Source organism: Cornus florida, unplaced genomic scaffold (assembly GCF_030987335.1).
Source record: "Cornus florida cultivar Cherokee Brave unplaced genomic scaffold, ASM3098733v1 CherokeeBrave_3.0.0_Hap2_Chr10, whole genome shotgun sequence".
Classification (NCBI taxonomy): domain Eukaryota; kingdom Viridiplantae; phylum Streptophyta; class Magnoliopsida; order Cornales; family Cornaceae; genus Cornus; species Cornus florida.
In genome coordinates, this window is record NW_026775580.1 from 84968721 (window position 1) to 84986716 (window position 17996).

The 17996-nt window shown below is 33.5% G+C and overlaps 3 protein-coding genes across 3 annotated transcripts; 2 read left to right on the forward strand and 1 right to left on the reverse strand.

Annotated features, from left to right (window-relative positions):
- The first annotated feature begins 3413 nt into the window (after positions 1–3413).
- Positions 3414–4272, forward strand: LOC132279576 (uncharacterized). Its single transcript, XM_059781595.1, has one exon. It carries the CDS (start codon positions 3588–3590, stop codon positions 4065–4067), a length of 480 nt encoding a protein of 159 aa, XP_059637578.1. The 5' UTR covers positions 3414–3587; the 3' UTR covers positions 4068–4272.
- A 2115-nt stretch (positions 4273–6387) lies between these two features.
- Positions 6388–7163, forward strand: LOC132279579 (glycine-rich protein 5-like). Its single transcript, XM_059781599.1, has one exon. It carries the CDS (start codon positions 6537–6539, stop codon positions 7026–7028), a length of 492 nt encoding a protein of 163 aa, XP_059637582.1. The 5' UTR covers positions 6388–6536; the 3' UTR covers positions 7029–7163.
- Positions 7164–9113: 1950 nt separating this feature from the next.
- LOC132279580 (uncharacterized) lies at positions 9114–17336 on the reverse strand. Its single transcript, XM_059781600.1, has 8 exons — positions 17031–17336; positions 16711–16835; positions 16537–16574; positions 15008–15118; positions 14833–14912; positions 13651–13687; positions 10929–10970; positions 9114–9575 (listed from the first exon to the last, which is right to left on the reverse strand). The coding sequence occupies exons 1-8, from the start codon at positions 17235–17237 to the stop codon at positions 9508–9510; spliced, it is 708 nt and encodes a 235-aa protein (XP_059637583.1). The 5' UTR covers positions 17238–17336; the 3' UTR covers positions 9114–9507.
- Between the last annotated feature and the right edge of the window lie 660 nt (positions 17337–17996).

Below are 17996 nucleotides of genomic sequence, written 5' to 3' on the forward strand. Positions count from 1 at the left end.
CCAAAAATTGATTTTGGGATTCCCAAAAAATTGAGACTCTACAACCAATCACAAAATGAGTTACAAGTTTTCTTCTAGTCTATATCTCACCATATTTTATGTTTAAATTAGGAAGATCTTATTCGCATTTCACTTTTTAACATTTACACTATAATTATTGAATGAAATAACAATTCTAACTCTAACTTTTAAAGTAAATAATTATTATTTTTTAAATGACAAAATTGTGTTTAGATTTCCTCTCATTATATCTTATCTTTAATATTAGGTCTTTTTTTACAAGGCAAAAAATTAATTGAATAAATTTTTTTTTGTGCAAGACCAAGAAATAAAAATTTTATTCAAAAATTATATCTTTTGATAAGACCCCAAAAAAAAAAAAAAAAGTCATTATGAAATAATTATTTCTTTTGGACATCAAAAATTAAATTATTAGTATAGAATAAATTATGTTCTTTGAGAAGACCTCTAGAAAAAAACAAATAGAAAGGAAAAAAAAACAGTAAATAAAGTGAAGAAGGTAAAAAAAAAAAAATTAAAGTTATATAAAGGGTAGTTATGATATTATAAATTCAAGGATGGTGCATTAATAAATTTAAAGACCTTTTTGTCATTTCCTTTAAAAGAAAAAAAATGGTAAATATAATTGTAATTGGAAAAAAGTGGAATAAGCCTTCCTTAAATTATCTTATCTTATCTCTTGTATGCTATCGATTTGCTATTTAACCTTTTTTCACCAATTTTATTTTGATTTGTTTTACTCTAATATTTTCTGATCACGAGTTATTGAAAATATATTTTTGAAAAAAATTATTGAAAATTTTAATATTAAGAAAATTTAACATTTCTATAATTACTCTAACTTGTAACTCGATGTTGTTTCATAGGTTTACAGTATAGTGGTTTTCTCATAATTTTACACAAATTTAGTTTATGTTTGAAGAAGTTATATGAAAAAAAAAAAAAAAAATTTCTAACTTAGAATAGAGTGACATGATGCTTTCTTTGATTCTTATTAAAATAAAGACGGTGAGAACAAAATTTTAACAAGAACGCAACTGTATAACTCATCTTCAAATTAGTTAAACCATTTTTTTTTTTTTTAAGGATGGGTAGCTTTTAAAATAGTGGAAGGGAATTATTTTTTTATTTTTTATTTATTATTATTTTTTTTTCAGAATATTGTGGATTAGAGGTATGAATTTATTATTATTGTGAACAAAAAAGGTTTAAAAATAGAAAAAATCATTAGGGGCTTTTAAAGCCTTTAATGGGGTACGAATAATTTTGTGTGCTTTAATGATACTTTTTTATGTATTTAAAAAAAAATCAAAATTTTAAGACATTTCTTAAGCTTTTAGAATAGTGTATACGTATATTACATATATAATGTTTAAAAATAGAGAAAATCATTAAGGGATTTACATATTTACTAGATGTGGAAAAAAAAGAGAAAATAATTGTGAAAAAAAAAAGAAAATAAAATTAATCATTATCATTTTTTTTTTTGAAGGACTCCATTTGTTTGGACGTAAAATATTTTATTATTTTCTGGTATTTGGTTGTAGTAAAATATTTACGAAAAAAAATATTAAAATTTAACAAAAATAATTTATCCATAAATTATCGACAAGTTATTTTACATGCCTAGAAAGATGTACTTTACTTCAACCTGAACGTAGACCTTTGTCAAATACTGACAAAGTAATTTGACAAAGTAAAAATAAAAGAATGTTTTACCTGAAAAGGAAAAATATTTTCTAAAAAGAATATTTTATGCGAAACAAATGGAGAGGTATGAATTTATTATTATTGTGAATACAAAATGTTTAAAAATAGAAAAAATCATTGTGGGCTTTAATGAGGTATGAATTTATTATTATTGTGAATAAAAAATGTTTAAAAATAGAAAAAAATCGTTAGGGCCTTTAATGAGGTATGAATAATTATGTGTGCTTTCTTCTCATTTGTGCTTTTTAGAACTCCAAAATTGACAAAATAGTTACTTCATCACGGGCCATGCACCCTATCTAGGGAAGAAGAAAGGCAAAGTTTTCAGTTTCCAAGCAAAAAGAGCTGTAGCCAAGCCGAAAGAGATGATTACAGAGATCTTGACAGAGAGATCCGCCAATCTCAATGGTCTGCGAAAACACGCGTACAATTATGGTGAAATTGTCACAAACACGGGGATTATACTAGTGCATATAAACATATTAATTGTTTCACAAGATTTCATTGGATAAACTTTTTTATACATTTATTTATTTTATTTATTTTTCCAATCATTTATTTCATTTCAACCTTATAATTTGAAACACAATTTCACATTCACCATTTTGGACAAATAAATATATCATTAACTTAAAAATCATATTGGAGATCAAAACACTCAGACTTTTACTTTTCCTTTAGTCTAAAAATAATTTGAACATGTTTAAATTTACTTGTGTTCAAATTTACTTGCCCTAACCAAACCTTTTATTCTAATCATTCTTTACAGTATTTTGTTTTTGAGCGTTTAATACGCTCCTCTGACTTGCACATCCATACACATTCAGAAACTTTATTAGAATATTAAGAATTTTTTTACAACACTAACAATCACACAATTATAAGCTCAACACTCACCCTTAAAATTTGATGATTACAAATGAAAGTCTTACCCTTCATATAGGCAGACACTTCCCTTTCTACACGGTTAATTAGGATATGCTATCTAGAACACTCCTCCAAATTATGATAGATATTTTTAAACTTTACAGAACTCTCTGCATATCAATTTCTATAAACTATTCCAACGGCAGTGTAAATAAAATTTAGGGGTAAGAGTTAAAAGAGAAATCTAGAATGATTGATTCTCAGATTTTGGAGATGTCTTTGATTTATGTAAAATTGAAGCATCCAATAGTTATAAAGAAAAAGAAAACACTTCCCGGCCGTAAATAAGATGTAGTGGTTAAACTTTGTCCTGGCACATTCTGTTTTGTTAATTGGTCGTAAAACAAGTCAGATGAACTAGTATAGTGCCAAATATTTTAGCTGCACATAGACCAGAGCACTATCACTAAAAATGTGAATGTTGTATATAGGCAGGTATAAAACAAAATTTACAATAAGGTCAACCTGATCTAACGTACTATTCAAGATATATATATGTATGTGTATATATATGTGTGTGTGTGCTTGTTTAACATAGGGCAGTCAATTAGTACATCCAATCATAGCCTGAGTGAAATCATATGGGTCGGTGTAACATAGAGTCGTGGCGGAAGCCCAAATACTCCCGGAGGGCATAGCTATCTCAGCCACGAGATTTGTCCACCCAAATCCCAAAAGTGCCAAATCACCACTTCCACTACGGATTATATTGCATATACCACTAATCCTCCACTTCACTCCTGCTTTCTAGACGTTTCATGCACCTTCAGTGTCAACAACTATAAATACCTGAATCTCCATGCAATGGTCTCTTAACACAATCACAATCCTCTCAGCTCATATCATATACTATATTTTTATCCAGAAATCAGTTACATTTTCATATCTTCGTGTCCGAAAATTCTTTAATCTATAGCATCACACTATAAATGGCTGTGAAATTAGTAGCAGTTATAGCTCTGCTCCTTGCTACTTCTGCTCTTATATCTGGGACCAGAATTGCAAGGAAAGACTTGGGTGTGGATCTTGGTGGTGTGGGAGTTGGCGCTGGAGCAGCAGGGGTAGGCTTGGGATTAGGAGGCGGTGGTAGTGGCTCAGGGTCTGGATCCGGATCTGGGTCAGGATCAGGTTCGGGTTCCAGTTCTGGGTCTGGAGCAGGCTCTGAAGCGGGTTCGTATGCTGGGTCTAGAGCCGGGTCTGGATCAGGATCAGGAAGTAACCAAGGACGTGGATCGGGCCAAGGCCGTGGGAGTGGGAGTGGGAGTGGGAGTGGTTCGGGTTCTGGGTCTGGATCCGGACACGGTGAGGGATATGGTCAAGGGTCTGGCAGGGGAAGCGGATCCGGAAATGGATCTGGTTATGGTGAAGGCTATGGGGAAGGTTATGGTGAGGGGAGTGGTGGCAACTGAGAACATGCATCCACCGTATCTAAGGAAAAATGAGAGTTAAAAATGAAGTGTCACCATTTTGTATCTAAATAAATATTGGTGGACTGACTATGAGTGATGTGTTTTAGTTCCTTTTCATACGTGGACTTTTAGTTCCCCAGTCTTTCTTGTGTTGTATTAATTCTCTATTCTTATTAGAAATACTACTACTACTTCAATTGCATTACCCATCTCTTTCATGATCAATTTTCATTTACAGTTTTTTATTTTGTCATTGTGATATTATTTTTCTTCATTTAAGATATTAAAGGCTATGATTTTTAGCTGTATTGTTATTTGGTAATGCTCGTATATAGGAAATCGATTCAGCAAGATTTTATTAGTTAGTGTAGAGGATTCTGTACTCTACCAAACATGAAATTGCGATACAAGTTGGGACTCATCCATGATGATTTACTCTTATTATTATTTGATAATGTAATATTCAACCTTAATGGAGTACAAACCCTCTTTGGTGTTGGGGAGTATCCAAATCCGAGATCAACTAAGATATGCTTAGGTTAAGAATAGACAGAGTCAAAACTGAGGCGTTTTTAATTATATTAATGTTAAGGAAAACCTCAATTAATATCAGAAAATCGGAGAATTATTTGCAACAACATGAAATTAAAAGGAAAGTGAGCAGGGAATAAAGATAAACATACAAAAGATTATTCATCTATATGAGGTTTTTGTTGCATATAATTTTAATGAAATTTCAAGCCATGAAAGGTAGAAGCAGGCAAAATGAAGTAGACTTGGATTTATCAACTCTCACAAATTAAACCTGGAAATTTTGGACCTTGACCAGCAAACTTTGACGAACCCGCTTAAGAGTATTAGATTAAAAAATATATCAGAAGGTTCATATTAGTATAGGCAACGAGGATATCCGCGCGTTAAAACCACACACACAGATATATATATATATATATATATATATATATATATTTGAGGAGTTCATGTGGATGATCTAAAAATACAAGTCTCCATGCTTGAGCTAAATCACCAGCGAAGTACATTGAGTTTCTCGATCATTCAAGTTATTGGAAATAAATACAAGAATACCTTATACATATATCTTTAGTTCCTTGATCAATTGCACATACACATATATATATATGTGTGTGCGCGCGCGCATTTGACAATATAGTCTAGTTTAATTATGCCTTTCCAAATATGCAGTTTTTCTTAACAAGAAACTCACACACTTATTTGCTCGGGACTCAAATTCACAAATTCTCACCTTTCACTTTAAAACGCAGTGGTGATATATACATTTGTATTCCTTGTAAATAGATATACTTCTCCCAAGCAATCAAGAACATTAATATTTTCAAGGCAATTCAAAGCCTGGAATTTCTTGATAATCATAACAGGTAAGCAGGGAAAGAACTCTGTTGCATGTGTAGCACACTCAAGTCATTATATATACCAAATATAATAATTAAAGAATTAAAATAAAAAGGCTTATCTTAATTACATAAATTTGGGTCATATATGATAGTAACTCAACTCTTATATATGCTGGCTACTACAGTATCTCTTTATGAAGCAGTTTCTCTATCTACCTTCCAAAATTCCTCCCTTTTTTTTTTTTTTTTTTTTTTTTTTTTTTTTTTTTTTTGCACATTTAAAAGTGAAAATTAACGCTGTAGACTGTTTCAATAAATATTCATTGTAATTTCTTAACATTCAGATGTTTAATCGCGGTTTGTTTATTTTGGTCTAAACTCTAATGAATATGGCTCTCAACCAAAATTTGTTCCAACTTTTTCAAGTTCTAAAATGTTAATTGAATCTCTTCAATAATTAGAGAAAAGAACTTGGACTACTAAAACAAAAATAATCTTAAAATTTCAAACTTAAATTAAAATATCGACTTCCATCATGCGGATCGGATAAAATTCGGACTATCTCTATGGGCGTGGCCCCTAAAAAATTATTTGCATTTAATGAAGAATCGATACTGAAACATAATACTTTATGATCGATCGAAGCACTATGACTCAATTCATTTTCAACTTAGATCCTGTGAGTCTCTTCTACTATATGTTCACACAGTGTAAGATTATATGTGCGTATTACGTAACAAAATAAAAAAATAAGGGTCTATAATTGAGGCACTATGTTAAGTGGAATTGTGGCCGGCACCATCTTAATAATGTGGTGGTTATGAGGCCTCCAGCAGAATCTCCACTGCATGACTCAGCTTTATCGACCACAAGCTATGGTATCATTTATCCAATATGACATAAGAAAAGTTCCCACTTTCATTCTATAATTCAGGCACGTTTACGTACCAAACCTTGGCATCTCCAACTATAAATAGCTCTATTTGGCTAGAGTATTGTCACTACCACCAACACATCAAAGCACTTTCTAGTAGCTGAGAGAGCATTGTGTCATAAACATTGTTTTGCTATTCTTAATACCACTTTGGCTTTAACAATGACTGGTTTGAAGTCATTGGTTGTGGTTGCTTTTCTTGTTTCAACCTATGCTATGGTGTCCGAAAGCCGGGTGGCTAGGAAGGATCTGGGTATTAATCTGGGTGGTGTTGGGAAGGATCTGGGTATTGATCTGGGTGGTGATGGGATTGGTGCTGGGATAGGCCTTGGTCTAGGACTAGGAGGGAGTGGTTCAGGCTCTGGTTCTGGCTCGGGATCTGGCTCTGGCTCCGGCTCTGGTTCGGGCTCGGGCTCGGGCTCGGGCTCGGGCTCAGGGTCAGGTTCTGGTGCGGGTTCAGAAGCGGGCTCATATGCTGGATCAAGAGCTGGGTCTGGGTCTGGTGGCAACCAAGGAGGAGGATCGGGCCAAGGCCGTGGCGAGGGGTATGGGGAGGGATCCGGCAGAGGAAGTGGCTCGGGAAATGGTTCCGGTTCCGGATATGGTGAAGGCCGAGGGTACGGGTCAGGGTCCGGCAGCGGTCATGGTAAATGAAGAAATGTTATTTTCCAAGCAAAACCAAGGGATCACTGCTTTGAATTGATAAACGTAAATTAAAGGCTCCGTGTTTTTTTGCGTGGTTGTTAAGTTTTATATGAACAATAAAATGTTGGATTTGCGTTGTATAAACATGATTCTATCCATCCCTATCTATCGTTGTCACATTTCTATGAAAATAATCTTGATCTCATAAGATGTCTCTTTGACATTGCCACCATTGGCTTAAACATGTAAAATCAATTAGGCATATTTGGAATATTTGGACGCCATTGAATTTGAGTTGGGAATTGTAACCATCATTGGTGGGCATATTGCTTCCAATAGCTATTTTTAATTGATAAATGATATTATTGACGACTTTAATATTTCGACGTAAAATTGACAGAAATAAAAATATGACGTGTTATTATAAAATTTCAACCTAAATAAGTATCATTACTATTCCTATTTGTTTCCATCAATACGTCATTTTTTTTTTTTCTCTCTCTTCTAAATTTTTCAACACTCCTTTCGTTATCTTTTCAATTTTCATAACTGTATCATCTTCGTTTCGTTTTCACAGCAACTTTTATGGTAATCAAATATAAGAATTTGATTGGTACAAAATCTAAAACAAAAACTGCAATATTTTTCAAAATTTCAATGCTTTGCAATTTTTCTTTAAATTCCTCTCTTTGTTTTTGTTTATGGAATTACATAGATCATTATAGCAATGAACAAATGCCTATCTAACTATATATAGGAGATTCAATCTTAAATATCTATATGCCTTAGAGAGATGCAATGTAATGTATCTATAAAACACATACAATTTGAAATACAAGGTGATTGAAACGTTAATCATCAATAAAGATATTATATTAAGATGAAACCTAAAAAATGTATTACAACTTTCCTAATAGTTAATTACTTTTGAATCCATTATATTTAACACATAAGTAGTCACATAAACTTAGTGAAGTAATAGATTTTTATTTGTCTAACATAAATAGCAGTACTCTTTTTAGTTTTAAATGAAATGATCAAACACATAGTTTTAAACATTATTTCTCTGATAACTGGAGAGCATTTTTAGTATTAATTCATTTGAGACAATGACACTTTATTTGGTAACGTTTTCAGTTTTGGTTTGCAACAAAATTTGTTTGGTAAAAATTATTCGTTTCCTCTTTCCTTCATTCGCATTTCAAAACTTTGTGAAACGAAAGAAATGATAAAAAGTCAAAATATAGTTACCATAGTCACAGGTATCATTTCAACAAAATTTGAAGGAAATGGTAACTACATTTTGACTTTTCACATTCCAAAACTTTTGAAAACTAATTATCATTTCCTTCACAACTCTCACATCTCCAAAATAGAGCCTAGATTTTCAAATACCGTTATTTATTATTTTTCACAATTAAAGAAATGTTATTTTATTAATTTTCAATTATACTAGAATAATAAATAAAATATTACTTTATTAATTTATTATTTTTCAATTATACTATAACAGTAAATAAAATTTAAAAAATTTATTATACGAGAATAGTAAAATTAAAAATGTTATTTATTATTTTATTATTTTTCAATTATACTCGAATAGTAATAAAATATTATTTTTCAATTACACCACAATAGTAAATAAAATTTTAAAAATTATTATATTATACTCAAATAGTAAAATTAAAAATGTTATTTATTATGTTATTAATGTTCAATTATACTCAAATACTAAATAAAATATTACTTTATTATTTTTTAATTAAACTCAAATAATAAATAAAAATTTAAAAATATTTTATTATACCCGAATAGTAAAATTAAAATGTTATTTTATTATTTTTCAATTATAGTATAATAGTAAATAAAATAGTTATAAAAAAAAAATTCACAAACATATTTTCCCAAATCTTTTTAAAAAAATTCAACAACCAAACTATTTTGGTATTGACCGAAATGAAAGCACAACTTTTCAAAACTTGTCATTTTTACCGAAATAAAATCACAGCCAAAAATGTAAACCACAGCTCTATCAAAGAATCCCTAAATTTATAAAGTCTGAATGTGAGTGTTCATTCAATGGGATATCAAACATGCCCCAACAGTTTTGGTATTAGCAGTGAAGTCAAAATCAAAATCATGACAGGCAGAATTTTCTGCCATAATTTTCACATCAAATTTGTAGTCCAGGGTGTCCTAGGACATACAACGAATCAAATCAATCACTTGATGGGTGTAAGAGCAAATTAGCTTTTTGATCAATAGCAGCTGTGCCGTTAAATAGGCATTATTATGCCTAGTAAAAATCCAGCTTAATAGACAGTGAGTCGCCTCTTGGGCATGGGGATCAAAAGGCATTCCAATTAACGACACTGTTACAATGCACAAGAAGTTTCGACCTATACCTTGCTCGGAATTAGTTCTTTAGGGAACAAGAACAGGTGGCTGCTACTTATGGGGAGCTGTAACAAAGATTTCCCGGTAGAATCTAATGTTTTTTCCTTCTTGATGCTATCTCAGAGGCCCATGCTTTGCCCGTGTCAGTCTGGAACTTCCCTGCAGTGAGATCAGGCATTAACAAAGAGCACATTGAATATAAATTACAGTTTTGAGTGTAAGAAAATACTGTGATTTACACATGAGCACATTCGAGTGTTTAAAAACCAATTCCAGAACCAAACTGATACCATACAATGTATTTGCCTCAGTCGGACACCTCATAAATAAGTCAAACAGCAGGCTCTGATTATGAAGATTGATGTGCTATAACAGACATGCTTACTGTTAGAAGAGCAGATAAATACAAGTATTATTATTATTATTTCCATGGAAAGTACTATAAACAAAAACTATTGTTTCAGAATAAGGAGTGCCAGGCAACTGTCCAGCCTCATGTGTTGGATGCCGTGGGACCCATGTGGAGCCAGCCACATCCAACAAATAAAACTGGAAATCATCCCTCTTTCAAAACAACAGGATCTCTAATTAGATAATTCAAGATAACCGAAGTATATCAAGTAAACGTCTTGTTTCCCATTACGTCTGTCACCTGCGATCCTTTATATGCAACTTTTGGCTTAAGGTCCTTTCAGAATCCTTGCGAATTCAAAATGTTGGCCAATTTCAACATTATAGAACTCCAAAATTTTTAAATTTCAATATAATACAAACTGTACTTGATTTCAGAAACCAAATATGTACCAATAGTCACATCACATTTACCACTAGGTCCACTACTCTATCCTCCTACAAATTCCAGGCGAGGTCTTTTGCTGGTCGTATATCTTACATGGATTCATCAATATATCCCAAGGTAAAGGCACGACTCGACGAAAGCATATGCATAGATACTTTTATGACCACTTCCAAATGTGTGCAGCACCCATGTCAAACGCAAGTATATGACATGGCTTATTAGATATGTCACACATGCTAACTGAAGATGAAGTTAACAAACACGTTCAAATTTACTATAAAATTTCTCAATTAACTTTATTATTATGTTCCTTGTTTTACATGGCTGATTCAAGTTTAACCAAGAGCTTATGTTAAACACTATATTATAATATACCATATAACCAAACAATAATAAACAAATGTTAAACAATTTGAACATTTAGCCATGCTCACATGAAGTGGCCATTGCTTGGTACCAAGCATGCTTATGCAGTTGGGCCACAGCGGTTACTATGTATGTCAAAGATGAGGTCTCTATTCAACCCACCTAACACTCTATACTGACCCGACTAATCCAGATAATGGCATTATTTTGTCATGTCCTCATATGGCCTCTTTCCTGAACATTTTCGATTCAAATCCAACTATTTTGTTCTCTCTATAGCAATAAATAAAAACTCTAAATATAGAAAACAGAGGTAAAAGTCTTCCAAATGAGTAAAAAACCTGTACCTGCAGTTGACTGGAAAAACTCTTCCAAATCCTTGCCTTGCTCTGCATTAAGCAATATATGAATTCAGTTCACAAAATTTATTTATATAACAGGAAAAGCATTGGTATGGCAAAGTCTTCAGTACAAACAACAAAACAATAATATTAACAACAAGAAGTAGAGAATACAATTGGTGCATGAGATTATACAATAATATTAACAACCAAGAAGTAGAGAATAAAATTGGTGCATGAAATTCTTGAAGTAGAGAATAAAGCTCTCCTTGGAAAATGGCTGTGGAGATTTGGGGTGGAGAGCCATTGGCTGTGGAGGAGGGTCGTGGTAGCAGATTTGGGGAGAGTAGAGGAGGGTCGTGCTCTCTTGAGGTGCGTGGTCCTAGGGGTGTGGGGGTTTGGAAGTTTATTCGACAGGGCTGGACTGATTTCTCCAATCATGTTCGGTTTCGTCTCAGGGATGGCAGGCGGATCAGTTTTTGGGAGGATGTCTAATGTCGGGATCTCCCTCTTGCTCTCGCTTTCCCTCGACTGTTCAGGATTGCTTCAGATAGGCAGGCCAGGGTGATTAACTATTATCATCTTGATAACAGGAGATTGGCTTGGGATGTTCGATTCAGGCGTCTGTTTCAGAACTGGGAAGTTGATGATGCCATCCGTCTTCTGGAGGTGTTGTATCGTCAGGGTGTTACGGTCGGTGATTCTGATGTTTGGATTTGGGCTCCCATTGCTCAGGGTAGCTTTGATGTTCGGTCCTTCTTCAGTTGTCTCACTCAAGAGCCTGAAGGTCCTTTCCCGTGGAAGGCCGTTTGGCGGTCTAAGGCTCCTCTTAAGGTGGCCTTCTTTGCTTGGACCTCTGTTTTAGGAAAGATTTTGACTCAGGTGATGGTCAATTGGTGTTACATGTGTCTTCAGGATGAAGAGACAGTTGATCATCTTCTTTTGCATTGTCCTTTGGCCAAGGAATGTTGGGATTTGATGCTTGGTCTGTTTGGTTTTCTTTGGGTCATGCCTGGATCTTCTAGAGGCTTGATTGAGGCTTGGAAGGGCTGTCCTGTGGGGGCTCACATTCAGGAGGCTTGGAGGGCTACGCCTCTTTGTGTTTGGTGGTGCATTTGGCTTGAGAGGAACATGAGATACTTTGAAGGAAAAGAGCTACCTATTTCTGTTCTTAAATTCTCCATTCCTTCCACTATTTTTTGTTGGGTTTTGGGTAGAGATTATAGATCCATTGAGGACATTGTCGTTTTTGTGGCCTCTTTGAAAGCTTAGTGGTTCTTGCCTTTTGTTGTTCCTTTGGAATACGCTCCCCTTTTGAGTGCTTTTTATACAAATCTTACTTATCAAAAAAACAAAAAAATTCTTGAACCTTACTAATCATGACATCTCTATGGCATGAATTATGTGCACAAAACAAGACTATCAAACTTTTAATCTTGTTGAATCATGAATCATTGTGACCTTACTATGTATGTAGCATGGTACTTAAGCAAAGTCCAAATAAACCCAAGTTTACTCAACTTTGCTCGTTAACATGATGACAAGTTCACAATTTGTTAAATGGTTATACCCATAAGGTTTATATGCACAACATATACAAGGATAAGAACCATAAAAGAATATATACATATATGACTATGGTACTATTCTTGTGAAAACATGAACTTAAATTTAGATGTTGACATCATTGTATCAGTTACCTTTTTGTCTTGGCTTCTGATTGAGAATTAAAATTTGAGTTTAGACTTTAGAGCAATCGCATTGCAACAGGTGGCCCCTTTGCAACTGTAACAATGGGACAAAACCTTGTACCTCTCTAATTGCTAATCTCTCACACAAAACAGTACACACAAAAACCAGTAAGAACTAGGGACATTATGAGTCAAGCCCAAGCCAAACCCAAGCTACTCATCTATATTACAAGCTGAACTTGAGCATGATTGGCTCAATACATGACAAACAGAAGCGGAGCTTAAACACCTTTAATATTGAGCCAAGTGAGCCTGAATATTTAATTTATAAATAAGTAATGGGTAAATTACACTGACTTACCTCTAGTTAAGCGAACTTACAAATAGCTCCCTAGTTTTCAAAATTTACATTTGCTATTCTTGAGATTTATGGTTTGGTAACACACTTTCCCTTTCGTTAACAGTCAAGAATGGTCAGTACTAAAAGTTGATTATGTCAACAAAATAAATGTTTAAAACTCCATTTTTACCTAATAAATGTGTATAAAGACAACAAAAACTATTTTAGATGTGACAAAAAATTAGTAAAATTACAACTCTGTTAAAGCCGTCCAACAACGTCTCAAAGGGAGGTCAGTATAATTTTTGAATACATATGGGAGTTCTCCATAATTCTGCTTAACTAGAGGGGATGTCAGTGTAATTTAGCCATAAGTAATATGCACTTGTATAGTTAAATATTGCATTAATACAAACTGGAGCTTATAAATTAAAACCTACAAGCCCAGCTGGACACTGAAACAATTTCAAACCCAAAAGGTTTTGCCATGACCCAAGTGCTTAATAAGGAAATCTTTCACTTCATCATGACATCAACTCATAAATTTTCTAATCTATTTACAATTGCAACATGGATGTGCAATTGTAGAAAAAAAAGAAAAACAGTAGATAATATTACAAACATTCTGCTAGGTTCAAACATACATATGCAATCATGTAAAGTAAAAAAGCAACAATGGACAATTTTGAAGCCTTACCATTTTCATATTCTAACGCTTGAAGTATCATCTCCACCTGAATGGAACAAGAATTACCAGTAGCAAGTTACACAACATAATATATAAACAAAGAACAACCAAGTAGCAAATGAATTTTGCCTTGGAATTCAACAAAACTGTTGCCTAGCAAGTGGGGTGGGGGTGGGGGGAGTTTTTATTTTTTATGAAAAAACAATATAACTACATCACAATGACGACATAACTTACAGTAGCTTTTTCCATTATACCGCAATATGAATTTTATAACAACAAGTACACTATAAGGGCATGAGCTCAGAGGGAGCGCTCATAGTAGCTTTTCCATTATACAATGATGCAAAGGTTAGCCAAATATTATTAGTCATTCTGTTGGACGCCAGCATATAGATTTTAGTATGACTCAAACACAACCACCAAGGCATCCCCATCAGCGTTTCAAATAATTTTTTATTCTGATATAAAAATATCACAGCCTAATTTATTGCAGAGACAACACCAGAATAATAGTTTCTAAAAATGAAAGAAAAATACCACATTTATAGGACAGTTACGACAGTATACTAGAAAGAATATAATAATGCAGAGCTATCCATCATTCTGTTGCATGCTGGTATATAGCTTATTAGTGCAATAAAAATATAACAAATTCAAGAAGAATGTCATTAAATAAGCCATGTTTAATGGGGAAAAAAGTATCACCTATAGATTGGTGACTCAGGTGAAAAAAAAAAAAAAGGGAAAAAGAGTAATGTTACTATGAGGTCGGCCCATGACAGTTGTCATGAGCTTTAAAACTTTTTTTTATATCAACAGGTTACCAATATTAAAGTGATCTCACTGTTGAAAAAATCATATCAAAATACCATAAAAACAAATTATATGAGATAGTCAAAGTTGACAGTTCAATTTGGTCAAAAAAAAGTCAAAAGAATGAGAATGTAAGAGTTTGACTGATTTGCGTGATCTACTGTAAATGAATTTCGATACAAAATTTTGACAATATAATCCTCATACAATACTCTTTCAATAGGTTAGATGCGCACCTCAATATTTGTACATGATCAAGAAAAAAGACAAAAAATTCATGACAACTGCCATGAGGTCGACCTCATGGTAGCATTACTAAAAAATATATATAGAAGGTAGATGATTCATAAAGATATATATCCACATCTACTGTACCTTGTCAAAGTCTTTGACAATCTTAGCTTCCATTGAAGCATTTTCTTCATACTCCATCCACAACTCATCTATCTCCTTGGCTGCAATATGCAACTTTGAATAAGCAACTGATGAATGGGTGATATTATCTAGCAACAATCAGAAAAGAGAAGAAGAGGGGGGGTAGAGAGAGTACCCCTGGGCCCACCGCCAAGTAGTTTGCACATGTGGTCTAGTGCTTCCCGCTCTCGTCGACTCTTTTCCAACTTTGGAATCCCATCAGAAGGAGTGATGTCCCCAACAATAGCTATTTAAGTAATTAAGAAGACAAGAAACAACTCAAATTCAGAACATAGAAGTATATGAAATCACAATAATAGTCAGAACTTAAGCAAAAACTATGACCTAGTAGATCACACAACGTAAAGAAGATCCTAAAAGAACCCAGTAACACGACCTTGTAGATCATCCAACTCAGGAAGAGCTCAAGACATGTTAAGATGGCATTCTACAACAAAGCTTGTAAACAGATGACCTTAGTATATATTCGAATTAAGCAAATTCAATATGTTAAGAGATTATCTGGAACGAATAGAATATTTGACGACTTTCACATAGTTCTGATTTTAACCCATTTACTATGAGAATATCTGTATCATGTTTGGGAGATTTTTCTTCCTCCAAATCATCCGTTGTAAACCAGGTACAGATCCGACCTCATGCAGTTACTTTCTGTTCTTATGTTAATTGATATTGTTCGATGATGATTTAAAGGTTCAAATTGTGAAGTCTCATTCGAACACCTTTTTATTTCCCCAAGTCATTTGAACACCTTATGAAACCTCTATTTCTCAACTCTAGCTTCACACTACAATCTTATTTAATGATTATCTTATGCAATTACTTTTCCTTTATCTGTTTGGTTGACAAGAAAATGAGGGAAAAAAATTACATCTTAAGTCTTTCATTAATTTGGGACCTGAGAGGAAATATTAGAATCTCAACTCAGCTGACCTTGTACAAGTGTACAACTAGTACTTGAATTTACTTAGATGCAACTTAAGGATGGGTAGGAAACACGTGTATTTTAATTGCTTGCTAAAACATCTGTTATCCTTTAGAGAAATCAATGTTCGACTCACGCGACTTTGATCATGGTGATCAATACAGTTGGCATTTGACTGTGCCTGGAATTGAAACTATCTGCAATAAATTTGGGAGTTTTCTTTCTTGTTTTCCAGCTCCATCTCTGACAAATAAGGTGAAATATAAAAGTAATTTTCGCGCCCAAAGTTGAAATAGAAAACAACAGTCAGTATGCTTACAGTCAATATATGCAGAAAACCCCAAATTAAATTTATTTTTTTTTATTTATTCTAAGCCGACCCCAAGTAGTTGGGAAAAAAGCCAAAATGTTGTTGACTCTAATCCTTTTCCAGTTCAAACAATAGATTTTATATCTTTTGTTTGGGAAGATTGCTTTTTCACTCGTCAAAAAGAAAAAAAGATAGCTTTTTCCTTTTCACCACAATACCTTGCACAAATGTTAATGTAATTGAAAATTTCACCACTTTATCCTAATTTACATTTGCTTCACTCCCTACACACACACACACCCCCCCCCCCCCCCCCCCCCCCGCGCGGCTAAAAAAAATTCCCCTAAAGGAGTGAATTGAATTCAGTAGTAAAAATTTTCTGAGGAAAAATTAATTGAACGTATCTCACCTTCTGCGATATCATGGACAATCGCCATTTTAATACACCTGAAAGTAGAGAAACATAAAGTAGTTAAAAAAAAACACCAGTATTGTATGAAAATTTTCTGGGGAAGCAAAATAAATAAATATATAATCCCAAAACTAAAATAGTTCTGAGGATTATAAGTTCAAAAAACCTAACTTGTCCCGGTTGATGCCGGGAATGTCAGAAGAAATAAGAGCCATTAATCCCATTCGGTACATGTGATCCGCGATAGATTCTGGATTCTGAACATCTCTTTTCACCCATCCTGCTCTCTTGGTCGTCTGATCAATTTCAAATTCAACATATGCACACATTATATAAAATTCAATTATCGTTATACATAATATAAATTCAATATAAAAATCAATTTTAATCAATTTTCAACAACCAATTGATAGCTTGAATGATTAGCAATGGGAAATATATGTATATATACACGTATATACGTAAATAGGCATGTGTGAAGTAATTGATACCTTGAGACGGTGGCACAGAGAGAGAAAATCGATGGCGGAGGACGCGGGGTTAGAGGATGGAGACGAAGAAGAAGATGAAGAAGCTTCTGTTGCCATTCGAACCCTAGTTGACGAAGAGGTGAGACCTGGAAACGATGTGAATCTGAACTGAGTAGAAGCGAGAGAGGGAGCTAAAGATTTACAGAACAATCTACACCCACTGCTCATTATAGTATTTTTATGTTTTGAATTTTTTCTCTCCCCTCCGAATCTGGTGTTCGATTGCCGATTTTTTCGTAAAGGGTTGCTGAAAGATCCCTGGGAGCTTTTTTAGCCTTTAATTGGCTATTACCAGAGAATGGAATGAAATGACCACTTTATCCTTTAATTTCTTTATATTAGATTCTTATTTAATGTGCTATATTAAAAATGGCCATTTCCTCACAGGCCTCCCAAAATGTACAGTAGCGCCTGGGGATTCAAGTGCTTACTTCTATTCAATTCAAACGATGGCAAAGCCTCTCTCTGACACCAGTTCTACCACCACAATCACTAACACCACCGTCGTCGTCGTCACCACCATTACCAGGGACGGACTCAGCAGGGGACTAGGGGGGCAGATGCCCCCCTAAATTTTTAATATTTTCATTTTATATCCTAATGTTTTTAAAATTTATGAAAATACCCCCCTAAAATTACAATGATTCTTTTTTTTTTAGCATTTTATACTTCAAATTTTGATAATTTATGAAGATGCCCCACTATAATTATAATTTGCCCCACTAATTTTTTTTTTTTCATTTTATACTTAAATTTTTTTAAAATTTATGAAAAAAACCTACTAAAATTACAAAAATAAACCCATCATATAATTTTGTATCCACAAATTAAAAATTCGCCCCCCCTCACCAAATTTTCTGGGTCCGTCACTGACCATTACTATATATCTTGTTACCATCATTATTGTCGCCGCCTTTCGTTACCACT